Source organism: Lycorma delicatula, chromosome 2 (assembly GCF_047948215.1).
Source record: "Lycorma delicatula isolate Av1 chromosome 2, ASM4794821v1, whole genome shotgun sequence".
Taxonomy (NCBI): domain Eukaryota; kingdom Metazoa; phylum Arthropoda; class Insecta; order Hemiptera; family Fulgoridae; genus Lycorma; species Lycorma delicatula.
Window position 1 is genome coordinate 59841068 of NC_134456.1, and position 13745 is coordinate 59854812.

The window sequence follows — 13745 nt, forward strand, 5'->3', positions numbered from 1 at the left end:
ATTGGCTTTATAAATAATATTTTCATTAAAAAAAAGTTATTTCAATGCTAATTAACAAATTTTTTTTCTTGAATCAATAAAACAATCTGAAGCAGAGAGAAGAAAATGTTTAAGATTACTAGGTACAATATAGTAACTAATACAAGGAAATTGAATAAATAGGATGTTAGATTAAAAAAAAAAGCCTTTATTATGAAAAAAAAAATGAAATTATAAAGTAGTTCATTAATAAATACATGTAAAAAATTAATGAAAATCATGGATTTTATCATATATTTAATTTATTAGTTGTTACAAATAAGGTTTAATAAGTTTTTGTAGGGCGATAATTATCTTTATTACAGGGGGATAATAAATACACAACAATATTTATATTGTAATATATCTTATATAGGTAGAGCAGGAACAAAATTGAATGCCAATGTCACTTAACATGACAATGGGTTGTAGCAACTCGCATGTATCTCATAAGCCACTCCCTGAATGTAAGCTGCCAACTTCCAATTTCACATTGCTATGGGAAAACCAGACATTCTCTCTAGTTATAATATATAACTTCACAACAGAAAAGTAAATCTATTGCACAGAATTCATTTAGTAATTTAAAAATACATTACAGTAAAATAAAGATTAAGCTAATTACTGTATATGAGTTTATAAATATAACGACAAATAATTTAGTGATAACCTTGTTAGATTTAAAGTCATGAATTTATTATCAAATAACCAACTACTAAAAATATGAAAAAAATTGATTTATTCTCTACAATTAAAAAAAAAATTATTTTATTTTTATGACCTTGGTCATGCTTTAGGATGCATTTTAATGAGAAGATGAGGTGGATGAAGGTATAGGTGAAAAATATGCCAGATCCTTGTTGAGAATCAAACTTAAGACCAGTTGATCTAGAAGCCAGCATGCCAATTAAAAAAATAAAATAATTTAAAAAGATTCATTGTGTAATATACATAGCTCAATCTTAATTAAATAAAAAATACAGTTATCCTGTTATTCAGTACAGGAAGATATATATTACAGAAATGAATTGAAACAAGGAAGTTAATAATGAATTATGAATATCACTCAAAATATTTAAGCTTTCAAAATTATCTGAATTATAGTCTATTGATAAATCACATGGGTGAAAGTTGATCAAGAATGAGTTTGTTGATAACTATCAAATTAGTCATCCAGTAATGTAAGATTTAGTAAGTGTGAGCAGGTATTAAAGTTTTTTATATCAGTTGGTTCAGGGTTCAATTCCTAACAAGGATCTGCCAGAGTATATCAATAACTTTGACATTCAAATTAAATGAAAGTAATACAAAATTGTTAATTATTTAAAAAAAAAAAGAAAAAAGTATTTATATTTAATGAACTTTCTCCCTAAAAAAAAAGTCCATTTTTTTCCTTGTATAAAGTAAAAGAAGTATTGTAATCGTGAAAAATTTCAGTTTTCAGATTTCAATGGAAATATCCATTTTGACCATCTCTGAATTTATTTTGACTAGTTTTGGTGTAACATCTGTACGCACATATGTATGTATGTTGTATAACTCAAAAACGATTAGCCGCATAATGTTGAAATTTTGGATTTAGGACTGCTGTAACATCTAATTGTTCACCTCCTCATTTGATTACAATCGACTGCACCAAAAGTCTCCAAAAAATGCAAAAATCCAAAACAATTTGGATTTTGGACTTTTTTTTAACTGCAGTAATAAGCCCTTATTGAGAGCTTTTCAATGATATATTTTCATTGGTTCCAGAGTTATAACCAAATAAAATTTTAATTAATAAAATATTTGGATCTTACAAGGGGAAGGCATATCGGTTCAAATCCGATTTCATCTCCTTTTTTTTATTTTTTTTTATTTGAATATATTGATTTATTAATAATTAGTGAAATGGAATTTTATGTACTTTTCATTTTAATTCAAAAATTTTTACAGAGGTTAATAAATACTAATAAATCATTACATTTAAATTAAAAAAAAAAATTTTTTTAAATATATGTATATGAAGTTGTATTCGAATTGATGTACATGGTTACAGATCCGACATGTTCTCACTTACATAACTACTTGAGTGACGTGAAACAAAATTAATATATAAACTAATATAAAATGTTGATACGGACATCACAAAAAAGTGATGCAATGTGGTATCCACCACGATGCAATTGTGTAACTGTACACTTTAATAAAGTATTGGAGGATTGTATCTCACTTTCAAATGTAATAAGTTTAAATGAAATGCACCAAAAAATTTGTAAATGTAATTTAATAGTCATACAATTAAGTCATGTGGTATCCACATCAGATTTTTATATTTATTTTACATCCATATTAAACATTTATTTTACATACTTAATAAAAAGTAAATTTAATTAAAATAAATTTAATCTGGTTTGTGTTGAGAGTTTTATATAATCTTCAATATGAACTTTCATGGACGGCATTGCATGTTTAAATTAAAGGTAAGCATACTTTTGGTTGAATTTTTTCTGTTTACTTTGGACAGTAGAATCAATCATGTACTAACATCTGCAGCTATTAACAACTTCATGTGTTATTTTCAGTTAAGATAACTAAGCTTTTATTATTATTTTTTTTATTCTGTATGTAAATAAAACAGAAAATTCTAAGAATAGTTCCAGTGTTATAAAATAAATTTTAACTATTCTGATTACTTTATATGTTTTAATTAACATTATACTTTCTTAACTGGCCATTTAAGGGTCTGTTAAGAGTGTATAATGTCAATTGGTTTATGGTGTTGTTAAGATACAAGCAACCACTATTGAGTCTTTTTTTAATTGGTGTCCAACAACTACCAATGTGTAGCTAATAAAACTATAGAATAAAAGTACATATAACTTTTACTAGAACTTCAAAAAATGTCTTCTTTAATTACTTTTGGAGATAATTTACAAGAGAAAATAGAACTTTTTTCAGAATATTTATCATTTTATGAACTAACAAATAACATAGTAATGAATTTTTTAATTTCTAAGTTTTATGGTAAATTTTGTAAGTGGATGTTACATATGTATGTATCATATTTATTAGGAATATGTATTTACAAGGAAAGTAATAACAAAAACAAAATATTAACGTTACACTAATTTTAGAAGTAAAAATTACAATGATGCTTGTGTTTGGTAACTGAAACTTTAACTATAAAACTGCAGTAAAAAAACAAATAAATATAGTAGAATTAAAGGTATTTTTCATTACGTTTCTAATTCAAGGAAATACTGCTGGATGGTAGTAATAAAGTATATTATTTAAATATAATTTTTTATGATGTTTCTTTTAGAATATAAAATAACAAAAGAGAGTGTTGTTTTTAGTTTTTGTGTTAGAGAAGTTAAGTCAAGGTAGACTGGTTCTGCAGCCCAACACACACTACACCACCACCCACAGATCTAGCCTTGAAGTAACAACGCGGAATTAAGAGCAGATATTACTATAATGAATATTACTATCTCCTTCTACCTGACAATATTCTATCATCCAGTTTAATGCAATGTCACCTTGAAACAAAATCATTATCACCATATATAAAACTGTAAATTCCATATAAACCATTAAACAGTTTAGAATATTTAACGCACATAAACTTTTGTATGTAAGTATGCGTATGTGTAAGTATGTATATATGTGTGTACACACACATACACACACACACACACACATATATATATATATATAGTTTGTATTGTAATCAGAAAATTTATTTATTTATAAAGATAAATTAATTTTTTTTTTAACAGTAAATTGTAATTTTGCGTAAGTTGAATGCTACGGTAATGCAGACAAAATTATGTAATTGAAATTAATGTTTATATACAGACAAAATTTTTCATTATAGAAATACATAATGATAAGGAAGTAATGAAAAGTATTAATTAGATACTGCATTCCTGTGAACTTAAATTGAATTGAATGTTAGAAATATTTTTGATTGACTTTTATATTATTCATTTAAATAATATATTGCATGATGGATCCCAAAAACTGATGGAAGTAACTAACCTGATATGACACAAAAATATGCCTCCAAAAATTGCATAACCATTCCTAAGAATAACAAGCATCTCATGCCAAGCTTATTAGAACAAAATAAGGAATTGATTTGTATGCAGTTGCATTCTTTCCTGATCTGAAATACTGTTGCATATTAGTGCCAAACTGCAAAATATTCACGCAATTTAACTCAGCGGCTAACTAATAATGTCATTACTGCTTCAGAAGGCAACCCTAATTAGTACCGTAATAAGTGATGGTGATTTGCATACATCACAAATATAAATAGTAAAATTAAGAATCAATAGAGAAAAGTATCTAATTAGTGTATTCTTTTCAGAAGTAAATAAAAAGTTAAACATATTTTTTCCACTATTTTGAAGGGGGATTAGAAAGGGAATTATAGATAATTAGGAGAGAAATGAATCAGATTAGAACAGCAATAAAATATATAGATACGGGAATTAGATATAGGTACAGCCACAGAAGTTTAAAACCTTAATATTTATAATTAAAAAAGTTAAACTTCATTGAATTCTGCAACAGAGAAGATTATCTTCTATTTATTTTAAAATGTTCAAGCTCTCAATGTTACTTAAACATTCAAGATTTGAAGGCATTATAAATATCTTGACTAAAATTTGTCTTGCAACTTCTTTCTTTACATCTAATGACATTGCTTTGGAAAAAAGATGTGATCATCAGGTGAGATTGTATTTATCCATTATTGTGGCTAATAAAGTTAGAATATTAAAATACAAGAATTTATAAGAACAACATATTTCAGCATTAGTCTACTAGCAACAGTACATTTATAAGTTACCTGGTGTCTATTTGTACTATCATGTGTTTAAGTGTATTTTGTATAATATGTATATGAGCTTCTTGCATATTTTCATTATTATTATATTAAAATAGTACATTAGTTCATAGGGTTCTAATTCAATCCACAGATAATAACACTATTTTAGAAATTATTTAATTATTATTGAATAGTAGTAATTTGTCAGTGTTTCAGTCTGTTTCATATTTTGAAAGTTGATTTTCTTTTTGAGGTTCAAACTTCTTTGATTATTAGCTTCTGATAAACGGCAACGGCATGCTCTAACATTACATCAAAGACTATTAACTTTTGTGATACATGAAAATATGATTATTAAATGTGACTCTGATATTTATCCTTATTTCACACTCTTAATTTTCCAAAATGAAATACTCTAAGATGTTTTTATTACCTATGAGGTCCCAAATTTACTTTCCAGAATTTACTAAATTTGCATATAAAAATGTTAACAATTTGCATATAAAAGTGATAACAATATTTCTACTTATATTGGAATCCAAGTCCTTTTTCATAATACATATATATATATATATTATAGATATCTAAATATATATATATATATATATATATATATATATATATATATATATATATATATATCATTAATGAAGCTAATTAATCACTGAAATGCAGTGTTAACACAGTGTCAGAGAAAAAGGGAAACTATAAAGAGAAGAAAAAACTGAAAATAAATCATAGCATATACAGAAATTCAAAATGACAGGGTTTTATGTTGTCTGGAGAATGAATAACATCATAGAAAAATCTCATGTAAAAAAATTAACTAGATTGCTAAATCATACCTTCAGACAATTAAATTTACATAATAAAGAAGTAAAAGGAAGAATAGTCAAACAAATTGTTAGAAAGGCAAAAGGAAGCAAATATATAAATAGTAATTTGATTAAAATTACATGATTTTGAAAAGATCAAAAGAAAAAAAAAACAGAAAGTAATGTCTAAACATTCAATGATTGAGCAACAATCAGTTAAATATAATCAAAAAATATAATATAACTGATATATAAGTTATATCTCTTCTTTTCTTCTTATATGTCCATCTTCTTCATAAAATTTAACATTAAAATGATCTCTCCGACTCTTTGTCAGAAGTCCTTGAAATCTTATAATTCTTGGATGTAAAAAGATAATGTTTCTTTGATATTCTTGACGCATCCATTCTTTGTAAATAATCCAAAAATTACTTTTGTTATTCTTCCATTTTTGTATTAAAATTGTATACATTAAATTCTCTTTGTTCTTCAAAATTTTACTTTCATTATATTTTTGTAATATATGTTGCTATAGATCTAAGAAAAACTAATATAACTCAGAACAAAGTTCAATATCTAGATGAGACAAATTCCATCCATCTTAATTTAGGTTTAACATATTCAATGGTACATATTACACAATTTTTATCTTTAACTGATTCACAGAGAGGCAATAGTTGAACATTATTGTTATTAGTTTTTGGTATAGCATTATGTTTCTAATAAGTTATTGCTCACTGTGCTTTTGTATCATTTGTTTTACATATATGTTGCAGCAATTTCAACTGAATTTTTAGAGAAATTTTTTTTTTGCTTTTTTAATATTCATGATGTAATTTATGAAGTTTAAGTGTACTTTATTAAGTTTATAAATTGTTTCATAAACAGTAATATGTAATTTTGATTAATAATCTATTAGTATATTCAGCCTTGAACAATATACTACTTCTCTTATTATTAATGTCTAATAAATTTTACTTCATAGTTATGAGTTTATCATGGTAGATTAAGAAAAAATAAAATATAAATGTATAAAGACAAAAAACAGTTATAAAAACCATTATTTTTATTCAAGTTTAAAAAAATTACAATCACTGGATAAAGATTATCATTTTTAAACAGTAAAGAAATTGTTTTTTCTTTACTGTTTAAAAGTGATAATGACACTAAGTGAATACAACACCTGACAGACAATTATTTTTGAAATAAAATATAAATTACAATTCATCCAAGTAATTATGTTCTGTTTCCTCAAAAATAATTTGAGAACTAAAGTTACATAGTCAAGAAAGATATTTAATAAGTCATCAGAAATCAGCAAAACCTAAATGAATGGAAATTTTATACTGTTAACATCATTTGCCATAAAAAAATCTACAAAAAAAACGTTATAGAAATTACTGTAAATAATATCAAAAAGTATAGAACAATGCTTTTACTTCATTCTGTGTCATAGACACGTATTACAAATAATTTTCTTATACTTTAGAGAAAGAAAGTCAAGACTAAACTAGATCAAACTCCTATTTTGTTTCCATTAATAAAACAATATAATTATAATATAATAATAAATATATTAAAATAAAGATACAAGGAATAAATAAAAGGAATAAAATAGTAATAATAAAACTGATGAAACAGTAAATAAAGACAGAATTAAGAAGAACTTTTATGTTTAATTCACATCAGTTCAATATTGTATTTTTTAACTGTTTATTTACATGAATTGGATAAGGTGAGACCTGAAGGGCTTAAAATAAAACTAAACTCATATGCATTCTGTAGAAGTCAGTGCTAATAATATAGATTAATTCATTTTGATGAAAAAAGCAGATTGGAATTTTTATAATACCATAAGTAGTGAGTAAATCTTAAATTAATAATGTTCCAAATTTTATTTTACCCGTACATACAGAACATTTTAAAAAAGAACTATAAGGCCATTGAGAGTTAGAATAATAAAGATTAAGTAAAAGCAAACAATAATGAATATTACCGTCATATATTATTATTAGCATATAACAAGTTTTATTAGTATAAAACAAACAGTATTAAACTTAAAACAAATTTGACAAATCATTGTCACAAAAAAAAAAAATTAAAAATGCCAAAACTATCATAGAATATTGGGATGACGTAAATCTTAAATAATAAACTATTTTATAAATATATTTACGTTATAATAAAAAGAAGTTTTTACATATAACAGGACCAATTCATGTAAGAGTTGGGATCTCCAAGTTACATTGCATCATTGGAATATTATACAGTGAATGGGGAAAACCCAGCATTATGTTTAACACATCATGATTATCATGTATTACCATAATAAATAATGCATAAAGGTTACATACTAGCTAATAGTTGTACATCTTTTTTCTAAAAACCTCTGTTATAAGGATTCCTTTGCATTTCTTAATTTTTTTTCTTAGTAAGCTCATATATATATATATATATATATATATATAAATCATTAAACTTGGTTAAATTTTATATATTGTGTAATTATTTTTCAAAGAGAATTATAAAAATCATTTGCAATAATTATCTAAAGTAATAAAATTAAATTTATTAACATAAAAAATAAAAATTAATAGAAAATTACGAGAAAATTTAAAATTAAGTGTAGTATATGATTATTAAACAAACTGCAACAAACTAATGAAACCTTTGTATAAGATCGATCATACATATTCATTGATAAACCAAACTATTATATTCAATGATGCAGTTATTATATATTTTCAAACATTCAGAGAGTCCATACCACAGAAAAACCAAAATTCATACATGAAAAATATTTGATGAAAAAAGTATCAAAATCAATGCTTAAAAATCTTCTGGCTGAAAGATATACCCTTTCAGAAAAAAAAAATATATATATATTTTTAGAAGAACAAGTTTTTTAAGTTAAATATTTAGAAAAAAAAATGCTTTGAAGAAATTATAAAAATTTCTTTGTTCTTTGTGAAAGAAATCTGTTCTTGAAATCAAATGAAGAATTTTAATGTAGTGATCAGAAACCCAAACAATTGAATTACAAAGGAAATCACAAAATAGTATATTTCATGTTCATAAAAAATCAAAAATATTGATATCAGTAAATGTTAAACATAGATTTATAATCTATTAAACCAACATCTAGTAAACTGAAACATCTGCTTTTCATCGAAGATTCTTGGTTCGAATTCTTGATCAGGTACGTCAGTTTTTCACATGTCACTTATTATACTTCAAATTATACTCCCTGGCACAAGCATTTAATCCTATATGATGAAATAATGTTCCAAAAAATAAAATATGATCAAATATCATACATTCCAATAAATTAATATTTAGGATATCTAGGATGTATGGATTTTTTTATCATCCAGTATTAAAAACTAGTTCCAAAAACGCAACAAAATGGAATATGAAATATTATAAAATAATTTCAATTATCATTATTTATTCTTTATTTTACGTAAAAATATTTTTGGGCATAAATGTGTTCTTAAACATGTATGAGGCTGTAAGGTATACAAAATAATACCAAATTTTAATCTTGTTGTATATCAGGGTATAATTTCATCAATTGAGTTATATAAACTGTCTAGGGTAGATTACAGTACTAAACCGAGTAAAAATATTTACAAATGTCTACCTTTCTGAGCACATACTGGCTATTTAATTTTATGAAAACACATCCAGAGTTCAATGTGGCATATAATTTTAATACAAGAATCTTATTTACTCTTTACACCTTTAATTATTTGAAAATTCTTAAAAATATGAATTATTCAGTTAAATATTTATAATTTGTTTTATTTTCTATATTTATTAAGTAACCTTAAAAAGCAAAATTTGTTTAAAACAACCAACCTATAAAAGAAAAATTATGTTTAAAATATTATCTTTACACAAAATGACAAGTATAATTTTATTCAAAAGGTTTCACTGAATTTATCACAATGAATTAAGAACTAGTATTTAACTTACCGTCAGAAGCATCACCACATGAACTGCTCGACTGAGTTGTAGTATCTTGCAATAAAGCACTGACATCAACGTTTGTCTCCTCTAGACAGGCTGCTTTCCAAATCTCAAGCTGTGCATGCAGCAAGCTACCACACTATTTGAAAAAAAAATTAGGCAATTAATTACAATCGAATTTTAAGTAATTGAATAATAAATTAATTTATTTTAAGACAATAAATGCAGTTTCATAGACATTAAACAATTTTTTTATCTGACTGTTGTTCTACAGTTGCAAAGATATTACTTATAGATTTCTATAAATAGAGTAATTAGGATAAAAAGGAAAACAATAAATGCCTTAATGTCTTAATTCCAATACCTGTATCTTAATTTTAGTAGAATAATAATAGGAAAAAAGGATGTTTAAAAAAATATTTAAATATTCACCAATCCCAACATCCAACAGCTTGAAACTAAAACAGTGAAAAAAATAAATAAAGTGTAATAAAAAATCAACTAGTCACAACTTTTACTTTAAAATGAAATAATTTTTTTTTCTTCTAACTTAGCAATATTTAAAAAAAATTAAATTAATTTTTTAAATTTATTATTACATATTTATTTTAAATGTATAAAACTGAATTCATAACAAAGCCAACACGGTGTGTGTGTGTGTGTGTGTGTGTCTTATTTGTAAAAGTTGTTACTGTAAATATATATAATTTTTTATAAGAAGTATAAATACTAAAAAGTATAATAAAGTTAGTACTTTGTGATTCAGTAGAACCACTGAGAATGCATTCACGAATAATATTTCACAATTTAGAACAATCTGGATAAGGATTTCTTAACTTATCAATCAAAACAAGGCTATCGAAATTCGAGCTGTAAAAACATTTTTCCGGATTTATCTGATAAAAACTTCTTAAAGGGTCACAAAAAGTTTTCTTTCAATCACTAAACGTAAAACTCAACGGCTAAATTTTGATATGTACTTGAAGAAAATTTGATTCTCCAATTCCAAAATACTATCCTCTCAAACTCGACTTCATTTAATAATATATTTGAAAATAAGCAATAACGTTAAAAAAATCTTTATATTTTTATTGTTATGTATGTAGTTTTTAGCTTCAAAAACATCCTATTTAATTTAGGTTACGTGAAATATTTTAATAAAGGAAACAATTGGAACTTTCTCTAAAAGTAAAAAGTTGCAACAAAGGTTTTGGGCTAATCCGACCCTTTTTAGCGTAAGGAATACAAATTTTAAAAAGTCACGGTTTCCTCTATCCATTTTAAAAATATATTAGTGATTTATCTTCTATTGTACTTAAATTATATTATAAAAATTTGAGCAACATTGAAGGTTGGAACAATTTTCAATTTTTTTCGAAACTGTATTCATAATATTTTCTTCAATTGTTCAGAATGAAATTTTTCATAAAATCAATCCATTTCAAGATATATTTACCAATTTCTAGAACTTCCCAATACTTTATTTGGTTGTCTTCCAAAATTTAATACTATAAGTTTCTTTAATTAACTTTAATGTTAAAAAATAAAGTTTAATTTCTAAAAAAAATACAGTAGTTTATTTAATCTGGTTCCAGAGTTATTAAGACTTGCTCGACACATATACGTAAGTATTCATTCATTCTTACATAGAAGTAGCCTTGAATGCACGTAGAAAAATATATAAGGGTTGAATTAAGAATATAATTATTTTCTACTGAAGTCAGTTAAAAATTAATTAATTCTTCAGGAAAATTAACCATTGTATTCTAAATCTACGCGTATATTGAAAACACTTTTTTATGTTTTGTTAATTCGTATTATTTAAGCATTTTTGGCACGTTTACATTAAACATTACATAATTTTTACTGTAATTTAATTTTGGTGTGCATAATAGGGTGTAAGTGAAGGAATACTGAATCGTGAAAATAATTATATCTGTAGAAAATGTAAAAAACATTTCTTTTTACTATTGTTTAAATAGTATCTTATGATAATTTACAAATTACGATAAGTAACAAAATATAATAATCTATATTTTGTGGTTTAAAATTACAAGACAAGAGGGTTCACAGCAGACGGCAAGGCTCCCTGATCGCCACCTTGAACGTCCAGTCACACGGAGAAAGTGGCCAAGACGACCAGTGAGAAGTTCGCCCTAGTTGGGGGTCAAAGACCTCGGGGAAACTAGACGCTGGAGAAAGTCCTTCTTATACATCGTCTCCAGTGTCTTTCCTCGCTTTAATATAGAAAACAACCATTTTCTTATGTATGAATTTGTTAAATAATAATAGAAAAAATTTATAACGCGAATCATATTTTATAAAAAAAGGATTTCATTCATTTTAATGAAACGCACGATTTCTACAGTACTACTGATATACAACAAATTTTGAAGAAAAAATATTTTTTCTAGAAAATTTAACAAAAATTTACAAAATATAAAATTCTATTTCTATTTCAATTTAAAGCCTGAAGTAATTTAGAGGAGAAGTATACATACACACACACACACACATATATATATATATATATATATATATATATGTATATGTGTGTGTATGAGCACGCGTGGGTGTGTTCAAATATATAAACTCCGTAAACATTATTCGAATATATTTTTTTAAATTGAGCAAATACAACACTTATTACTTAGTTTAATTATGTTAAAACGTACCTAAATATTGCTAGTATAAAAGTACAGATAAAACTAGTCAGTTTGCTAACACTAAAGTGGGAGAACCCTCTTGTTTTTCTGCTTTATCAACATTCTGAACATTTACTAATATTTCAAAGTAATCACTGAAATTTTATTAGGTTTTAAAAACTATTATTAAATTAAAAAAGAAATTAATAGCAGATCAGAAATCCGACTTACAAATCTTATGATCATAAGTTAATATATTATTTCCTTTTTGGATCAGGTACATTTTTCTTATATTTTTTTTAATAAATAAATACAATATACAGTATTTCTTTGGATTTTACTCTCATAATATAGACGGAATTAAATATACAGATATAATACATACGTACAAATTTTTTTCAGATACACATATTCCAGATATCACTTAATTTTTCTGAATTTAGGTGACTATAAATAGATACAACTTTAATTATCGTCTTGTCTTTTATTTCATAAATAAACAGTCTTCATAACCTACTCTAATTTAAGAACATAATTCATAGGACTCAGGCTACATTAATTTTTTCAGTGAAAAGATAAAATAAGAATCTTTATTGAACAAAATGTAAGTAACAAAAACAATTCAGGCGGAAAAAATACTAATTGAAAATCATCACGGTAAATTAATGGGAAGTTTATGGTTTAGTCTTCATTTGGGGGAAGTTTATTCTATTTATACGTAAATAGTTGTATGAACCGAAAAGATTTTCTTTAAAAATCTATCTATTACGTAAAAAATGATTTCTAGTTAAAGAACTTGCAACTAAATAAATCGTAAATGATTTTTAAACTTATTGTGTACTTAGATCAGCGGTCAAGAGTCTTGTTGCCACAGGGCCGTGTTATTGAGAAGGCCACCGCCAGCCGAGTGCTAAGTGGGTCATAGTCATTGTCAACGCGTATTTCTTATTCCTTTTCAACCATCTTCCATATAAATAAATACAACAAACTCACGTGATAGTGAACAGGTTGAGCACGTACTCACATATTCTCGCACTCTCTATCACCACTTCTTCTCTCTTTACCATAAAACAAACACGAATTCAGTAAATAAGTATCACAAAAATATTTAAATTTTTCAATACTCGATTAAAAATGAAATTATATTCAAAACTTGTTAAACCAAATTAATAATTAAATACCTGAGGCGCTCTTTGTTGAAATTCTTCTTCGGTCATCTGGACAAGACTGGCCCCTGGCGTAGAGAAGAAATCAGCAGCAGTTATCGGTTGGTTATATTGCCTTAAGTTCCATAACATCCATGATCTGACATCCTCTTCCGTCCACTGGTTGGGATCTACAAAATATAAATTAAAAAAAATATAATAAAAAATAAATTTCAGATGTATATTAGAAAAAAAAAATTGCGAAATTCTTGAAAAAAATCGAATGATATTTCACAAGTAATACACGTAACTATTAATTTCGTTTAAATAACTG

At 25.2% G+C, this 13745-nt stretch overlaps 1 protein-coding gene across 4 annotated transcripts in view; it reads right to left on the reverse strand.

The window, feature by feature from the left end:
• The window catches only part of Ets98B (DNA-binding protein Ets98B), a 73737-nt gene that overhangs the window by 4537 nt on the left and 55455 nt on the right, over positions 1 to 13745 (reverse strand). For 3 of the 4 annotated variants that reach the window (XM_075355394.1, XM_075355392.1, XM_075355393.1), the window contains exons 4-5: positions 13448 to 13602; positions 9628 to 9760 (exon numbers count right to left, since the gene is read on the reverse strand). In XM_075355394.1, coding sequence (XP_075211509.1) covers positions 9628 to 9760; positions 13448 to 13602 — 288 coding nt within the window. Of the gene's footprint in view, positions 1 to 8775; positions 8916 to 9627; positions 9761 to 13447; positions 13603 to 13745 lie in introns of those variants that run through there. The other variant, XM_075355395.1, reaches the window with a different exon arrangement.